The sequence below is a fragment of the Brachyhypopomus gauderio genome, chromosome 1 (genome assembly GCF_052324685.1).
Source record: "Brachyhypopomus gauderio isolate BG-103 chromosome 1, BGAUD_0.2, whole genome shotgun sequence".
NCBI classification, from domain to species: domain Eukaryota; kingdom Metazoa; phylum Chordata; class Actinopteri; order Gymnotiformes; family Hypopomidae; genus Brachyhypopomus; species Brachyhypopomus gauderio.
Window position 1 is genome coordinate 24,158,713 of NC_135211.1, and position 18,530 is coordinate 24,177,242.

Genomic DNA, 18,530 nt, shown 5'->3' on the forward strand with positions numbered 1-18,530 from the left:
ATGACACTGAGCAAACATACAATGTGCAAAAACCCAATAAAAACGCTAACAAAACCCAAAAGAATACAGCTTCAAGAACAGACGGGTGCAATTAAGGAGGGGAAACAGCCAGAAGGGGCAGAACGAATGCAAAACCAAAAGAAAGAACACATGGTTATGCATCACCATGGGAATCGTACCACTTGTGAGGGAGGGACAGTAGTGTCATCAGGTCATTATGCTCTTCTTCAGCAGGGCCACAACGATGGTGGACTTGAATCAGAGGCACACTAACACCTGCAAGTGACAGGTCAAATATGTCTACAAACACCTCAGCCAACCACCTCGGTGCACGCGCAGAGATATTTAACAGATCTACTTACTCAGGGAGCTTGCTTGAGGAGATGTCTGTATGCTGTATGTAGGAACTTGGAGATGTGGTCGAACTGTGTGAAGTTATACATGGGATACAGCCTTCTTGACTGGCACCCCTTGTACTGCAGTAGACTTGATCAAGCATGTTTCACTTCCTCCATGGAAAGTTCATGTGCATACTTGGGAAGGAGAATCTGTAGGCTGCAGTGGTGGAAACCATCAGCCACAGTGAGTACGGCATCTGAGGGTGCAGTTTCTTGTTTGTTGATGCCACTGGAATTGGAGCTGGAACAGTAATTAGTGCTTCAAGTCATGCATAGGAGGAGTTGAGTGTGTCTGGGATGGAGGTGTCTGGATCATTGTGGGCAGCATGTGGTGTAGTCCGTGAAGGCCTACCTTGCCACATGCACCGCACATGTTTTGAGTTGTTTAACCAGCCTGAGGTTTGTTATTGAATGGTTGCATTTAGCCAGTTTGGTGCTGTGAGACATTGGGGTTTCAGTACTGATACAGCTTCTGTTCTAATGTGGTGTTTAGGATTTTCAGCAGCCTGTGGATTTGGGCATACCAGGTCTTCCACGTCTCTTGTGGATTTCATCTGGGACATAAATCCCTACACCCTAGACAAAAAGGTATCCCAACATCATTGAACTACTGGGTATAGTGCCAAGGTTGCTTCAGATAACCATAACACTAACCCTCACCCTAACTGAACATGTGTATAGAGCAGCATATACTTATATAAAGAAACAGGCAATGGTACAAAGTTTGTAATGTTACAGCCAATCGGAGAACATGCAAAAATAAAAAATAAAAAAATAAATAAAAAAACAGAAAACAAGGCAAAAAAAAAACCAAAACCAAAGGAGATTACCAAAAGCAGGCAAACAAACAAACAAACAACAAACTAAACCAAAAGAGCTTACCAAAAGCAGGTAGAGAGGGAGACAAACAAAAACTGTAGAGACAGAAATATAACAAAAGGTCTTGGAATCAACACACAAGACACTGTTAAAAACCCGAGGCTTATATAGAGAAATGGATAAACTGGGAACAGGTGATAATGGTTAATAGACAGGCAAACAAGGAGTCCGGTTCAACGAGCACAGGCGTCACATCCAGAAGGCATTCATGCATTTTATAGGTAGATTCAGAATGCATTGCATTATGTTCTTTGACATTATACATGTATTTATAAATAAGACATGCTTTCACAAACTTACTAGAAGCACAGGTGGCACACAGTGCCATGTTTATAGCCACTGAGCTCTTCTGTACAACACATTCAACTGTTAGTGTATGTCTGTGGAGTCAGAGTGATGACTTTGTACACTTGTTAGCTATGGATGTTGCTGAAACACCCGAATTCAATAATTAGATTGCCATTCTTTTGGCCATACAGTGTGAAACTGGAAACATTAAATTTTGTGCTGTTACAGCATGCTTGAATGTAGCAATTTGGATCACACTTTCCAGCACTCTCCTGACATCTAGTGTTACTTCATTTCAAACACAACAGCTCTCAATAACTGATATCTCTCTCATTTCAAACACAACAGCTCTCTATAACTGATATCTCTCTATAAGTATATTATACTGTAGTGTGAAAGACACTTTGGGAATTATTTTAGCATTGTACGGGCCTCAAAGGCCTGAATAGCTCTTGGACGTTGACGTATAAACCAAATGTGACTGCGTTTATTTCTGTTAAACAGAAAACACAATGAGGATTTGACCTGAGTCTACTAGAAACGGATACGCTGTACGATTGTGTGTATAACGGATTATTTTCCAATGGATCTGTTTAACAAGCACAGACGATGTAAACGAAACCTTTCTCATGGTAACCCTTCTCTTCATAGATGTGGGGGCGCTAACAGGAGCAGGACAGGACATTGCAGGACATTGAAAAGTGAAATGCATCCGAAAATACACTCTTTTTGACTGAACGAACGACTGTATTTATTAAAAATAAACTATATTTGTTAAAAATTCACCGACTGAGTAGAATGTAATTACAAGAAGTAAAAGTAATTCTGGCATTGAGCGCGTGCTGTTTCTAAAAGCTGGAGGTGGTACTTGAAGGGGGAGAAAGTTTTAGAGAGCTGTGAAGGAAATAACATGTTAGAGCACAGGGGAGGGACAGTTACGTGCGGCTATTGAAATGTATTTAAGAAACTAAAAACTATTGATGTGTAAAGAAAACATTGTAAATATTTTCAGTGCAATGCTGTCTCTCAGTTACGAACAACAAACTAAATCTGGAAAGGAAAATCTCCGTCTATGCAGTTGGACAGTCTACCCACACAACGTAGTTTGGTATGATCCCTTTTTAGATTTGGAATGCGGTGGTCTAGAAAACGTGGATGAAATAATACGATATGGTGTTAGATGAAACTTCTTTTAATTTCAGTGCATTTTAGTCTGTGCTTGTTATGAGGACACTGGGTAAGTATTTTTTGGCATTATGAGTTAATGGGAATAAACGCATGATAAGTGATCGTTGCACTTCGCTGCAAATGAAATAGTATTCGTAAACCTAGACTGAGGATTGTTGACTTTCTGGGGGGTTTCACGGCTTCAGATGTAATTCATTTTTTGGTTAGCCTGCTCTGTCCTAGAATAATAGAATAAATCAAAAGTGTAATGTAGGCAAGCCTTGCTACTTTTATTAAATGGTCGTTAGAAATGAATAACCTCTGATCTAATAAACTATTCACCTAGTTCGTGCAAGAATCACAAATCAATTGTTTTAAAAATTAACTTTCCATTCAGTTCAGTTGAATACTTTTTTGGAAGGTTATCGGAATTGTTCATTTTTTCAATTGTAGTTCACAGGAATGTGTGGAAACGATCTAATGTACATTACAGAGTAGACAGAAGAGGCGACTGTTCATATATTTGCCGTGCAACCAGATACAGGGCTTTGTAATTCTAACCTGTTTGAGTTTTCAGTAGTGAATTGGGATTCAAACGTGATTATTAAGTAGTCCTCAGTTAAGCAGAATTCATTTGTTTTGTACCGTTGCAGGTATTTATTGAAAGTAGAAATGACAACGAAATGTTGTAAGAAGCAAATATATTCACTGCATAATACATGTGTTTGGTTGGTCGTATACCGCATATTATTGTAGTATTCTAGATGGTAGAGTAGGCTACTGTAGTAACCTGCATGGTAATGTATTCGATGTGGTAGAGTACTGTATAGTTGCCTGCATGGTAATGTATTAATGGCAATCTCAGTCGTCTCGGTTCACATCACGCCCATTACTCCCTGGTGTGAAGATTGTGTGTAGTTTCACAAGTCGTTAATTCATCAGAGGGAGAATGTCCCTAAAGGACTCTCAAGCATAACTTTACATGAAGGAAATTACTACCAGACCATTTTTTTGTCAGAGGGAGGTTTCACAAACACTAAACTCCACAAGGATGTTTTTCCTAAAGGAAAAAAAACCGTTTCATTCAGTTTCTGTGTTGCATGTGCAGAATGGCATTCCTTGTGTGATTCTTTTGAAGCTGGTGAGTAATTTGGGGGGAGCTGTGAATGACTGGGTATGTGATGGAGGAGAGGTTGGAGTGGGCATACATTAAAGGGAAGTGTGAGACAACTGCATATGAATGGCTCTGGAATCCAAGGCTCTGCAGAGCCCTAGCTGGGGTCATGCCACAGAGGACCCAAACAGCATGTGTGTATTGTGCACTGCTGACAGCTTGGCTGAAGACCCCCTTTATCACCTCTGGATGTTCTTTGCCGCAATTATAGACTGTGATGTTTCAGTATCAGCTGCTGATTTCCTATCTCTCAATGTTAGATCATTCTCTGTGAAAACCACAGCAAGTTGGTGCATTTTTTTCTAACATGTTAAGTAGTCAGCCCAGCACATATGTGACTACACCATTCACACACCTTTGGATAAGAATGTTGTAGTATGTACTGTCCCATGTAGCCGTGTTTATTAAATAGCCTTTTCTCTGGATAGTCAAAAGTCAACTAAACACTTCAGCCCTAACTCAACTCAACTCAACTTTATTTGTATAGCCCTTTACAGAACAGCCTCGGCTGGGTCAAAGTGCTTTACAGAGTAGGTAGTAAATGTAAAAACAGACAAGATTATTAATTATATGGTAAAAAACAGCAACTATAACACGCTAAAATACTACTAAAATTACTAATGACACAATTAAAACAATAACAACACAAGTCTCATACTGGGTTAAAAGCCAAGGAATAAAAGTAGGTTTTAAGATGAGTCTTAAAAATGGACAGTGAAGAAGCCTGTCTGATATACATTGGAAGGTCATTCCATAATTTCGGTGCAGCAGCTGAAAAAGATCGATCCCCTCTGAGCTTACGTTTTACTTTTGGCACCTTCAGGAGAAGCTGATCAGCTGACCTAAGGCACCGACTGGGAGCGTGTGGTTGGAGGAGCTCAGAGAGATAAGGTGGGGCAAGTCCATTTAGAGATTTAAAAACAAACAAAAGAATTTTAAAACGGATTCTAAAATGCACCGGCAGCCAATGGAGAGAGGCCAGAATAGGTGTTATGTGCTCCCTCTTACGCACTCCAGTTAGAAGTCTGGCAGCAGCGTTCTGAACCAACTGAAGACGACTGAGGGAGGACTGGCTAACTCCATAATACAGTGCATTACAGTAATCCAGCCGAGATGTAATAAAAGCATGGATTACTGTTTCAAATTTCTCCCGTGTAAGGATTGGCTTCACCTTTGCCAGCTGCCTCAGCTGGAAGAAGCTGGACTTCACTACTGCACCAATTTGCCTATCTAATTTAAAATCACTGTCCATCTTAAAACCCAAATTTGTGATTGTTGGCTTTATATATGATGTTAAAAGGCCAAAGTCAACTGGGGGGGCTTTGCATGTACCACTAGGACCAAATACCATCACTTCCGTTTTCTTTTCGTTAAAATTTAAAAAGTTTAACGCCATCCAGGCTTTAATGTCCTCAAGACATAAAAGCAGTGCTTTAAAAGAACATGCATCGTTTCTCTTTAAAGGTATATATATCTGGCAGTCGTCAGCATAACAATGAAAAGAGACGCCATGTTTTCTTAAAATGGAACCCAGTGGGAGCAAATACAGAGAAAACAGGAGGGGTCCCAAAATTGAGCCCTGAGGAACTCCATATAACAGGGGAGCTACAGAGGATTCACAGTCAGCAATAGATATGCACATGGTTCTGTCTGTTAGATATGACCGAAACCACTGTAGTGCACTGCCAGAAATGCCCACCATGTGCTGTAGCCGAGAAATTAAAATGTTGTGATCTAATGTGTCAAACGCTGCAGTTAGGTCAAGCAGGACAAGAATCACATGTTCACCTGAATCCGTAGCCAGTAGGATGTCATCAAAAACCTTAATCAGTGCTGTCTCTGTACTGTGCATAGATTTAAAACCGGATTGGAAAATCTCCAGGATATTGTGCTCATCCAGAAAAGATTTTACTTGGGTGTAAACAAGTTTCTCTAAAATTTTTGAAATAAAAGGCAGTTTGGAGATGGGCCTATAATTAGTCAATAGGGTCCTAAACACAGAGCTTCTATTTCTGTATGGCTGTTGGTATCTTTACTGCAGCCTAATGCTGTGTCCCGGCTTCGTGCCATCAATATTGTCAAGCTATAGTATGATTTTTATCTGCATATCTGACACTATTAAAATAAATGCCCATATGAAGAACCATTCTATAGTTGATCTGAAAAGAAAAACAACTTGGATGCAGATAAACCCCTTCTGTACGTGGTCTTTTGGTCCTGCAGTGGAACGTTTTGTTTAATATGCATTATCATTATTAAATCACCATAGTGTGCAAATGCATGGCTTGTATTGCAGTAAACTGCACAGAGTGCCCATTATACCAGAATAATATAATGCTTTGAATTAGTGCTTTACAGGAACCCTGGACTTCCACGCAGGAAGGAAACATAAATGTTCTCATTTTGCTGAATGCATGCCCAAGCAAGATGCCATCACATTATTTGAATTACATTTGATGAAGACAATTCTTTATCAAAAAATCTTTATTTACATAGTGTTGCTTAATAGGGAATGTAGTGTTTTCTTATCCCAAGTATTAGATCATTCAACACCCACATGTTGGTTTTATATCCACTGTTTCTCTAGAGCAAATGTTTGACCCAAACAAAAAAAAAACCACGTGCCAATATAGGGAAGTTAGCAGAAGGTTGCTACCCCTTGGATTTGGTTCATGTGTCTTTTCAGCCCTTGGTGAACCTCAGTGAGGGGAGACGTTGAGTCTTCCCACAGTGATCATGAATATGCAGACCAAGAGCATGTGAGATGGGTTCACAGCTACAGTGCTGACGGTGGTGTGAGAGTCAGAGGAGAGCCATCAGTCACTCTCAGTGCGGTGGCATGTTTATAGACCCCCAGCATGTGCCCCAACAGCCCCACTCTTACCAAACTCAGGGGTGGGGTCCTCCGGGTCCAGAAATACTCCTTCCTCCTCCCACTTATTTTTTTTTACCAACCAAAGCAGCAATTATCCAGAGTACTGCTGTAGACTGATTTCAGATCCCCTACGGTCCTGTTAAGTAGGAAAGCATGGATTTATAAGTCGCAGCCCCCAAGTGATATGTTGAAGTACCCATGTTGCTTTGGGGTTGAAATGTGTTTTTGATGTTGCAGTATTGTGCATTATGATATTGTGGAGTGATATTGAGGAATGTTGGCTTAACAGTAATGTTTAATACAATGGAAGGCGAATGTTGGCTGATGCAGTCTAATGAGGTCATAAAGAGCATTTGCTCTGTCCTCGCCTTTACGTGAAACTGGAGGCAAGTTTTAGTGTTGTCTTTGTATTTGTTTAATTCTTTGATTTATTAAGGGCATTAATTCCACATTATTACTGTAGGTAGAATCAAGTTCTTGTTAATCTGGTCCATGTTTCAAGATGAAATCTAGCCTGCGTTCCACCGTGTCGACAGCTCCTAGTGGAAGGTCACAGACAGCCACGGTTCACTGCCGCCCTCTGTGCGTTTCAGCTCCCATTCTGAATGAACCGAGATCCCCTGACTCATTGGCTCCCATGCACACCAAGCCCATGCACACCAAGTGTGCACAGATAAAGGACAGAAGAGGAAGAGGACAGATAAAGATCGCAAGGTCTCTGCAATTATTGCCATGACGTGTGGCTAGACAGCCTTTAAAGTCATCTAATTGTAATCCTGTGGAAATCCTATGGATGTAGCACTAACCAAACAGTGCAGATGTCTTTTCAGTGTCTGCCAATGCTGCTTTTGATTAGATCTGATGTTGCATTGTTGCAGATCCCTAACACAGACTCGATCACAGCACTGTTTAGAATATTAAACCACAGAAAAAGTGTGATCTATGACTATGGCGTCAGACTTGCCTCTAATGTTCCTCTAGGTTTTGCAAAGAAATGGTGTGGGCCCACATAAACATTTAAATACTTTTTTACTTCATGTAATTCTGAGTGTGCACTGTTTATTCTGGAACTTAAAGATTTGTGTGTGATGTGTGCAGTATTAAAATCTTCTGCAACATTTGGCTAAGCTGAGGTTGTAATACTTTGTCTACATCTAAAATAGCAGACACAGATCTATTGTATCCTTGGGCTGGAAATTCCCCTGGGTATTTTTGCTGACTTCTACACATGATCCACAAAATGTAGTTACTTCCTACAAAAGAGGCTTGTGGTTAAATTTGGTGAGCGAAGTGTTTGTGGAACCTTAACTATGCTTGCATGAATGGCAAAGTATATTTCTGAAAAGCCTATGTAAACTCTTCTCACATATGAGCATAATGTCATGCACGATGGTTTATGTATGCATTTATAGGTACTGCATTAATTACATGGTTGAGAGATTTGGGGAATTTCTCCCACCCGCATCAGTTGACTAATCCAGCCTACACAATTTCTCGCTCTGCATCCCGATAAGGCTTTGACTTGCTCAGTGTAATTGATTTAAATACTATAAGGAATATACTTTGGATTTCCCACGTTCTTTGTTTCTACCTCTTCAAAAGAGAATATTCGCCAGCTAAAGCTCTTTGAACTCTAAGTGTTTGGAGCCTGTTAGTGAAATCTGACACTAGCTGCAGTGCAAAGTACTGGACATTCTGATGTGACCGTGGTGGTTCAAACTGACATTCTTGGAGAGCCAATATGAGGGTAAAGACATAGGAGCTGTAAATGCAGCATCTCACAAAGCATTCTGGGTAGGCTGATATAGGGGGATACATACATATAAAATGTAGACACTGAACATGTTAGGAGAACAGCATTGCGTCAGTGTGATAGGTACAGTAGTGTAGACCGCCGGGCAAATATTACAGCGTCAATAATCTGACCGCCGGTTTTGTGTTTTCTGACGTTTATCTTGAGAATAGTTTTACAGCTTAATGTGTTTCCATTTATGGTGTGTTTCTTGTCCCAGCTTCTAGATCTGTGCGTCAAAAGCTGATAAGAAATAAGTCAAGGAGAGTCATTACCTTTGATAGCCGGTTCCTTTATCACACACAGTTGAGAGTTGCAGGGTGAGTCGCACCCCGCGTGAGTTTCACACAGGTATGCGCGCGTCACTTCCTCACTTTACTCGCGAGAGCGGAGCGACTCGGCACACTCTACCTGTGGAGCGGGAAGCGGAGGGAGCACTAGAAGCTCAAATCTGTGGAAGTTCAGCGAATGTTTAATGTTCTTTTAGACTCGCTCTATAAGCATGTAAGTAACATTTTTATCCTTTTTAATGACTGAATAAGCCTATAATGTTCAGATTTCCTAGATGTGTTATATGCATTTTTTCAAATAGTCGCTCCGATGACGCTGTCTATCGGGAATTGTCTTATTTCTTTATTTCGCTGGTTTGTGGCTATTTGAACGTTTATATATTGGCACTTGGTGAAATCTGATATTGACTCGGCCCAAGTGCTGCTTATTATGCGATAGGACAGGAGCAGTTTACTTGCACTGTAAAGACATTGTTCTCCGTGATTTCTGTCTGTAATTTAATATGTTATACATGCCTTGTACATGCCTTGCGTTTCTACGGGATGAATTTAATTGTGTGTTTGGGGTGTGTTTATGGTAATTTTGACTTTGAGCAAGATCTCAGTTTTGATGACGGATTTTTGATTATATATTAGTGTTTTAGTGGTTTTCTGTGATTTGTTTTTGAATTTTTTTTATTCAGATTGGATGATATTTTGACATTATTTGGGGAAGGCCACGGTTTTCTGTGATTTGTTTTTATTCAGATTGGATGATATTTTGACATTATTTGGGGAAGGCCACGGAGATATTTAGGATGTTTTATTCTGCGTTGTTCAAAAACAAACCCATAAATTGCAAAAAATTGGTTATTTTTGCCACTACCACTGAAAATGTAGTATTCAGAGTTAGTCTGAGGATGAATTCATAAGAAATGGAACACCAATTTCGATGCAGTTTTTATCAGGCTCAAGATTAATTGTGACAAGATTAAAACCTCATTATGTTTCTTAGAATTGACACATTTAATTAAATAGTCAAAGTAACAAAAGTTGTCTGGTTTACAAAGCATTTTATTGTATATAAGAATATAGTTCATAATGCTTTCAGAGGTAGTGTGAAACACACAGCAGAGTTTCACTAATTAACCACTCTACACATTGCTTGTTGTGACTGGAGATGGACTACTATTACATAGCTCTCTTACCTGTTAATCATTCTCTCAGCTGTGGACAACCCTGTTTACTCACCACACAGTCATTTTGGCCTAGACGAGCACGAACAGTCCTGGTGACGGGAAGCTAAACAGACTCTCCCCTTGGTCTGGAGCAGATATGATGTCACTTTGTGTGTCATTTTGTGTGTCACTCGTGTGTAGTGGTCTGAACTGTGGGATTGGTGCAATAGCCTTTTGACACACCTGACTCACGGCTGACGGGAGTTACGGAGTCATGGGAACCTGGAGCTCTACATGGGAAAACTGGAACTGCCACATTGAAACTGTGGCATTGTGTTCCTGTTGATGAACCAAGATCTTTTGAAGCAGGGCCTTCTCTCTTTAATTTCTTCAGTTCCCTGAAGACAAAATACAGTTCTCATTCAAAAAGGATTACATTGCCTCAGCTTAATGAAAATAGGAATTTAAGCCTTTTTCATCAACCTCTCCATGTTAATTGTGTGTTTTGTTTTGGTTTTGGTTTTTTGAGCACTAATTTCTCCTTTGCTCAAAATTCCCGTGTCCCTGAGTGCAATTATCACGACACAGAAAAGTCATCCACTTAGGAATGAGTAAATTAAAGGGAAACAGACTAACTTGAATGCTCCCTTGGCTAAACCCTAGCCTGAGTCCCTGCTGAGAGTGCACGGCTGTGAGGCATAGTTAGCCCGAGACTCTGAGTGGCTCCACTAAACTATTGTTTGACTGACTTAGTCCCTCGGCATCTGCTTTGACCCCCATGGCTCTGGGTCAGCAGATCCTGTCACGGTTGAAGGGTTAAATAGTTCCATGGGACTCACCACACTCACTTTGCCTCAAGTCATTAAATTAGTCAGCAGGTTTAAAAAGTAATGCTATATTAATTGATTTATGTTTCACAGGGGACTGTCAAGACATTGAAAACGTAGTGTTTGGTCTTGAAGAGCACAAGTCTAAAAGTTATGGAAGCCAAAGAAGAAACCAGTGACACAGACAGTGGGATTATTTTACATTCAAGTAGGTTCACCTGTTACATGATACCATTAATAACAATAACATGATCATATAAATGTATATTTTTACATTCAGGTAGGTTCACCTGTTACATGATACCATTAATTATATGATCATATAAATGTATATTTTGATATTTTGTATCATAACAGTTTATTATTTGTCTGAAATTGTTTTTGATCTTGAGGTGGTACCATCTTCCATTGTAATATAGACATCTCTCTCTCTCTTTCTCTTTCTCTCTCTCTTTCACACACAATGGGAGATTATCAGGCCAGGCTGAATAGGCACTTGTGTCTGTTTTGATCTTTGTGTAGCCATCATACTGGTAGTACGTTCTTTTGTAAACTGTCTCACTTCTGAATGCAGAATGATGTCAGAGTAGACTGAATAAATTCCTCCTTAGTTTCCACTTCATAGTGCTATTGTGTCCATCTGCATGTTACACCTGTACGCACCCGCTATCTTCATTACAGAATGGTATCCCTAATTTACTCACAAATGTTTTGCCATGATGCAGTAATTGATATACACTTTATATAAACTAGTAGAGTATACATTTTCTAAAGGTGTGTGTGTTTGGGGGGTGTCTTTTAGGCCCCGACAGTCCCACCACTGTGATGAAGGACGTGGGTACACACACTCGGGCTGTGAAACTGAAGCATCAGTCACTGCAAGACAAGCTAGAGCTATGTATTCTGGAGCTGAAGAAACTCTGTATTAGAGAGGCTGTGAGTCATTGTACACTCACACACACACACACACACATCTAACACAGAAGTAATTTTGAAATCAGAACTACATATCAGAACGGACTTCCACTGCATTATGGAAAATTGTGACATACCTTTTGGACAGGAAAACAAGAGCTCCAGAGCTCAGTTCAAAAAAGTATGAAAGTCATGTTTTAAACTTTGTTTTCACTGACTTGAATTTGGGGGTAGCTCTGAAGTTCTGTGAAAAGCATTTCTTCTCCAGAGAGGACTCCACTGTTCGGTGAGCCTTACCCACAAGGCCCTGCTCCAAATAGGTCGCCGCCCCACCTACTGTCCTACACCTGTTTTTACTTTGCCAAACAAAAGATGGTGGCTTACCATGAGGCACTCTCAGAGTGAGGCGCCGGGTGGCTCCACCCGCACTCGCCCGCTCAGGTGTTCTAAGAAAGTGAGGACACCTCACCCTTCTGTCACATTAACTGAAGTCATTCCCTAGCAACAGTGTTTATATCGTCTGTAGCTGAATCAGCACACCCCAGCTGTGGCTCACCAAAACTGGTGTCATGAGGGTTTGTGTCTCTGTTGGAAATGTCACCACAGGCAGGTTTCATTTGTTGCCTGCGTGTTTTGGATGGGATTGATTTTGGGAGGGATGGCAGGATCGATTCAGGACGCAGGATGAGAAAGGACAGAATCTCTGAATAACGCCGTTGCGTAACTGCAGTGGTTGGGAACATCCAACTTGTCTGAACTCGCTAAATGTGGAGGTTAATACCTGAAAGGCAAGAACGCGAGCTTAAGCCACACTGGCAGAAACTCATTCGTTGCTTCATCTCCCACTGAACACAGTTTCAGTGTCCCAGCTGTGCTGATGAGCTGTGCAGAACGAAAGTCACAAGTAGCAGCATGTCTCGATATGCCCTTTCCTCATTCACCTCCTCATTGTTCTCCATGTTTAACCCCATAAATCTCCCACTTCACACAGGAGCTGACTGGACACTTGTCCTCGGACTACCCTCTCCTGCCAGGGGAAAAACCCCCCCTCATCCGCCGCCGTATTGGGGCTGCGTTCAAACTGGACGAGCAGAGCTTGCTTCATAAAGGAGAGGTAAAGAGTCCAACCAAAAGACAATTTCCACATATTTCACTGTTCCCATAAACATCAAATAATCTTTAGGGTTAACACATTGCCATGTAGCTTAATTTTTTAGTGTTGTGACTAATTTTGAGTTCACTGCATATAATATAAACTTTTCTTTTTATATTACTGTAATATTGCAATATACTTGTTGATCTAACTAACCTCAGATGGACTAGAAACATTACGTTCAGAGGCAGGATTTCACCCTTCCATCTCAAACCCCATTTCATAGAAATGGGTCATACAAGTGCGTTGATCTGGTCCTGCAGGACTCGGAGCTGAGCGCGGTGGAGGCGAAGCTCGCCCTGCAGCAGCAGATCTACGTGGCGGCCCGGCGGCTGTGCCAGGAGGAGCCCCTCGGCAAAGCGGTGAAGAGGAGCAGGTTGCAGCAGTGTAGGCGTGAGGAGCAGAAGCTGAAGGAGCTGCAGGAGGCCGTGTTCCAGCTGCGGCTCCAGCACGGCCGATCCTCGCCGCGCCCGCCCCTCCTCACACAGAAACGTGAGCGCAGGCCAAAACTTCGGCCCTCTGCATTAATCGCTGGTGCTGGTGTTGTTTACAGCGGTGACCTTTTAAACTGACCGTGACGATGTTTGTGTCCTTAGATCAGGGAGCTTCAGACGACAGTTCGCTGTCCGACTCAGCAGTGATGGATGAAGGTAAATGGGCTAACGGTGGATAACGCTGACGTCTGTCTAACGGTGAACGTTGTAATGACGTATATCTTCTTTTGGGATTCTTTTAGAGGAACTGGCGAGCCAGTCATCTCGTGTCTCGTCAGAAGCCCCTCCAGCTGTTGACCCTTGTCCTGTGGCCCCGGGTCCTCTCCATCGCCCGCTCACCCCCAATGGCCATTTCCTCCAGCCCTCTGAGCCCAGTCCCCGCCCGGCATCGCCTCTTCCCCTCCAGGCCGTGCACGCCTGCCACAGCCCCGTACAGGAGTTCGACCCTGCCCCCATTCAGAACTCCCCGTGGAAGGAGTCCAGCCTGGATAAACCTTATGAGAAACAGAAGAAATCTCACTCTAGTAGCATCAAATCCAGGTACGCTGACATTTTGACCCTGATTTGTTAATGGACTTCTTGCACCACTTAACTTGTAAACACGGTTTTCAAACTGTGAAGAAATTTGAAACATGACCTCTCCAACTGACTTTTCGCCTCCAGCGATCATTAAGACACACAGTAATTTCATGGGTGTGTATGGCTACACCTCCACTTTACTCATGGCCTTCTTAAAAAGTTGTTGTATAAAGTTTACCATACTATGACAGCCAGTCTGACAAAATCCTTTATACCACCGAATAACCATAATTGACAATAATTCTTTCTCTGGCAGTCCTGCTGTTACCCCCACGTTGCCTTCACTGGAAGCCTGTTTAGAAGAAGCAGGCTTAACGTTGCAAATACCTACACACAAATCACTGAGACACACCCAGTCCAGCAGCGCACCATCCACACCAGACCTGCATCTGCACAGAGGACAATCTCTCAGGTCAGCCGCCAGCTCAGAGCACACATACAGTCAAACCACACGTTCTCCTTCTTTCTCTTGCACTCTACTTGTTTAGTTTTTTTTTTCCCCTCATGATTGCACCGCTTTGGGCTTTTGACAGACTTCCTAACAGCGAGCCGGCGTACAATGCAGACCAGGAGCGAGGACGTCCACAACGGTCCAGGAGGAGACTCACGGACGTCAGTCTGATGTCCCCGGACTACTCGCCTGTGAGGTTGGCCATGGGAAACCCACTGTACTACTCCAGCTGTGAGGACAGTGGCTCCGAGCACTCCTCGACCACCTCCTACATCAGCTCGCCCTGTCTTGAGTACCCAGCCGAGCTGCAGATACCTTGCCAAGACCACTACGGATACCACTACGCCAGCCACACAGACAGCCACATGCCTCAGACCTACGTGCCCCTCAGTTACTACAAGAGCCCCTCACCCCAGTTCTCCCCCAGCATCTACACATACATGGATGACGGCAGGGGCATTGATGTGGACGTGGGTGGGATATACAGCAGATACCCACCTTCCCCTTCTTGCTCCAATGGCCACTATGATTATTGGTACGATGAGGCTCCCCCACACCAGCAACTCTGCAGGCTGATGCCCCCCCACGTCAAGGTGTCCCGGGCCCCGTCGCTCAGAGAGTACCCCCACCACCCCAACAGGGGCCTTCCCCGCCAAGTGGTGTCCGAGGAGCTCAAGTCGTGGCACCAGCGCAGCCAGTTACGGACGCCGCGGCCCCGTTCCCTGGACCGGCACCGGCAGGGCGCCGTGCGCTTCCGGAACACGGCCGGACGCGAGTCGCCGCTCTCGCTGCAGCACAGCTTCCAGGAACAGCAGGTGAAGTATATCTTCTGACTGCTGCTCATCGTGTATATATATCAAAGGGGGCAAAGCAAACCCGTCCACTGTGTTGCATCCACCACGTCAGAGGCACCGGTGGCAGACACCCCGTCTGGAGCACGCAGCTAGCTGAGGGCTTTATGAAACAGAATAGCTCGAGTTCAGCTTACCATCATGTTTCAGTCTGTGGGTGAAGAGATTCGTTACCAGCACAGATAGGGACTCACTGCCCAGGCCTGTCTGTAGAGTCACAGATGTTTCCAGAGAGACTCAAGAGGTTTAATAACACCGTTGTATCAGATACTGGAATTAGGTGTGGCGTACAAGTAAAGTGCGCTTGACTGAATTGAAGAGCTCTTGTAGAAACTTAAAAGAACTGTACAAATAATTAAAGAATTTGCCAGAACTGGGTTAACACATGTGCAATATTAGGTTATATACTGTAAGGTAAATATATATTAACTACAGGGTTTTTGTATTAACACATTTTGTGGGGAAAAAAATCACTCAAGGTTGATTTGTTGTTTTGGTAGTGCCAGTTTACAGTGAGTGAAACACATGTGAACCTGATATGTTGGTGAGCATTCCTCTGAGCTCAAGGACAAAAGCTTAAACTGAATGAAGGGAAACTGATGGTGGCCCTGCCCAATGGTTCAATTATACATTCTGAAAGTGGCTTAGAGACACTGGATGTCCACCATTTTACATCCACTTTTTTTGTCATATTATATAAATGTCCAGGATTAACATTTTATGTAACTGAATCATTGCTGGCATGTCCCAGATGCTGAAACTTATTTGAATGTTGTTCTGTGATCATTCTTTAACAAAAAACCTTTACATCACATTGTTAGGTTTTGACAAAGCTACTCCGAAAGTGAAGTACTAGGATTTTAAACCACACAACCTAGTTAGGATGTTTTAATGTATTTTTTTCATGGATAAGAAAAAGCTCCTCACTATTAATAACCCATTGCAGTGTTAATAGCTGTAAAAAACACTGTTGCTCATCAGCATGGGACGAGAAAGTGCAGAACAGTGAGACTTCTCCAAAACTATTCATCCCGAGTGAAAGTGAAGCGATCCTCTCAGAGATGGAAATGTGCAATTGGAAACTAGAAGAATGTGCACCACATGCCCCAGCAAGCTGACTTCACAAAAGAAAATTCCTGCAAATTAATTCAGCTGTGAACGAGAATGTTTCAATGGGTGGGAGGGTTACGGAAAGGGAAACCAAAATATAGAAAAGGAGGTGTTAAAGTATCCTCTTTCAGTCTGTCCAAAGCTAAACCGCAGCTACTGAGATCTAAGATAATAGTATAATATCTTTACATTATACAAGCAGATATAATGCTCATGTGGTGTAGCTCTGACTGGAGGAGTTATTTGAGCTTAAATGAGTCAGTGTTCATTGGTCTTCAGGGCTGTACGTTCACTCGTGTTCCTTGAGCTGTTTGGGGGCTATTTCTGATGTATAAGATCTTAATGTTGAGTTCAGTCAGGAGACAGCAACACTGACTCTTCTTGACACACAGATGCTACATTCCAGTATCAGATTTCAGCCATTGCTAATGATTTACATGGTCAAGTGTTCCAGCACTGGAGCAGCTGAGAAACTTTTTAAATACACTATTTTCCCAAATATGAAAGCAATGTACTTTTCTCTTTTAGCTTAATAATCAGTTAATTCAGTGTATTTGATCTTCTTGAATTGATTTCAGCATTTAAATGTGTTGAATGTTTTCAGCAGTGTCTAGAAAAAAAGAAGAAATGGAACAGAATAATAAAGGACAAATGTGTCTCAGTTCAGTAATGTTGATTTTCTGTTCTCACTAGCTTTCTCATCAAATGCAAAAACATCATAAATGAAGGTTTTTGGTTTCCAAAAACACCACTTGTATATGTCACCAATACTACTTTTACCTGCTGTTTGGTTCACCTAAACAAATTTGAATGCTTTTTGGGTGTGTTTCAAAACATGGAATAAGGGAATCAGTAACCAGTTATATGCAGGATTGACTTGAATCTCTTAAGACTGACCTCTTGAACATAAGGTTTGTACATGTGGGCCACTCCTTCAGTCAACATTACTGAGTGAGTGAGTTTCAGTGCTGAAGGTGTGTATGGACAAAAGCTCTCGCAGTCTCTCCTTACCAGTGTACAGCTGGCCTTCCCTATGGGGTAAAGCTCTCACGCCTACCAGTGACTGCTAAAAGTAACTCTGCCCTGCTTTCAAAACAGTATGATTATTTGGGAGGGAACATTTCATCCAAAAGTATTCTTTTACTGCATTGTATACATTTATCTCTCTGTCTGTGTGTCTCTGTCCATACATCCTACAGCTGGCCCAAAGACGGATCATCCAGAGGTCTGCAGATGGAACACCAATCAGATGGTACGAAGATGGTGACAAAGAAATTGTCAGCCAAGTGTAGGAAAAGGACTTACAGAAAATAAAATATATAAAAAAAAACATGAGCGTGCACACACACACACTGACGATAGTCCTATTTATGGTTTAATTTATTGAACTACTAGAAATTGATTTAGCTATAGTTATGTCCATAGGTGATCTAACCTTGATCAAATGCTTTTTCACATTATAAGACACCATATGTTTTACACGTGATCTTCCGCTGTGAAAGACAATGTCGCTGGTCATAAAATAGATTTTTTATGTCTACATTTTGTACATTAAAAATATTTGTTATTAAAAAAGTTTAATACGTTGTTTTACTTTGCCACACTGTGTCGCTACTGAGACAAATCTGTTGATTTCGTCCTGCAGAACTTGTTTGAAAACACCACGTGACTGAAGTGTGCAATTTAACGTTTTAAAATGGATATTATTTTGGTTATATTTATACAGCGTGTAGATCGTTGTGGAAGTTTTGAAAAAAGACCATTTAGAGTAAATAACCTAAATGAGATTTGCTTTGATTTCTAACTAGACTAGGTTTTAATAACGCGTAATATAACGAGTGTGTACATTACACTTCAACTAAATACACTAGATTTTCTGCTAGCTGTGATTTGCGTGTTAAATACAAAAATCACAAATTTGAATGTTTAGACTCGTCACGCTTTAATGTTACACCACGCTACAGTTTTTCAGCGAAACTACTTTACAGGTAATTAAATGTGATTTTAAATGCCACGACGTCCACAATAAACGTACATATGAGGCTACATAAAAAGTACAGTATTGAATCAGAGCGGTTTTATGAGGAGCGTGTCCCCTTAGATTTCCTCCCAATATTAAAAAAATGACTA

At 41.8% G+C, this 18,530-nt stretch overlaps 1 protein-coding gene across 2 annotated transcripts; it reads left to right on the top strand.

The window, feature by feature from the left end:
- The first annotated feature begins 2,687 nt into the window (after positions 1 to 2,687).
- inavab (innate immunity activator b) lies at positions 2,688 to 17,981 on the top strand. 2 transcript variants are annotated; one of them, XM_077004441.1, is made up of 10 exons: positions 2,688 to 2,802; positions 10,941 to 11,055; positions 11,650 to 11,783; positions 12,754 to 12,876; positions 13,179 to 13,407; positions 13,512 to 13,565; positions 13,652 to 13,949; positions 14,245 to 14,400; positions 14,522 to 15,254; positions 17,600 to 17,981. In XM_077004441.1, exons 2-10 carry the CDS (start codon positions 11,001 to 11,003, stop codon positions 17,690 to 17,692), a joined length of 1,875 nt encoding a protein of 624 aa, XP_076860556.1. In that variant the 5' UTR covers positions 2,688 to 2,802; positions 10,941 to 11,000; the 3' UTR covers positions 17,693 to 17,981. The 2 variants fall into 2 exon arrangements, with proteins under 2 accessions (XP_076860556.1, XP_076860555.1); XM_077004440.1 differs by lacking the exon at positions 2,688 to 2,802 and adding an exon at positions 8,863 to 9,077.
- Positions 17,982 to 18,530: the final 549 nt, after the last annotated feature.

Bases quoted from the DNA above. Each gene is read 5' to 3' on its own strand.
- inavab (XM_077004441.1), top strand. From the start codon at position 11,001: ATGGAAGCCAAAGAAGAAACCAGTGACACAGACAGTGGGATTATTTTA. The intron at 11,784-12,753 runs GTGAGTCATTGT...CACTTCACACAG, and splicing joins AACTCTGTATTAGAGAGGCT to GAGCTGACTGGACACTTGTC. The intron at 13,950-14,244 runs GTACGCTGACAT...TTTCTCTGGCAG, and splicing joins TCTAGTAGCATCAAATCCAG to TCCTGCTGTTACCCCCACGT.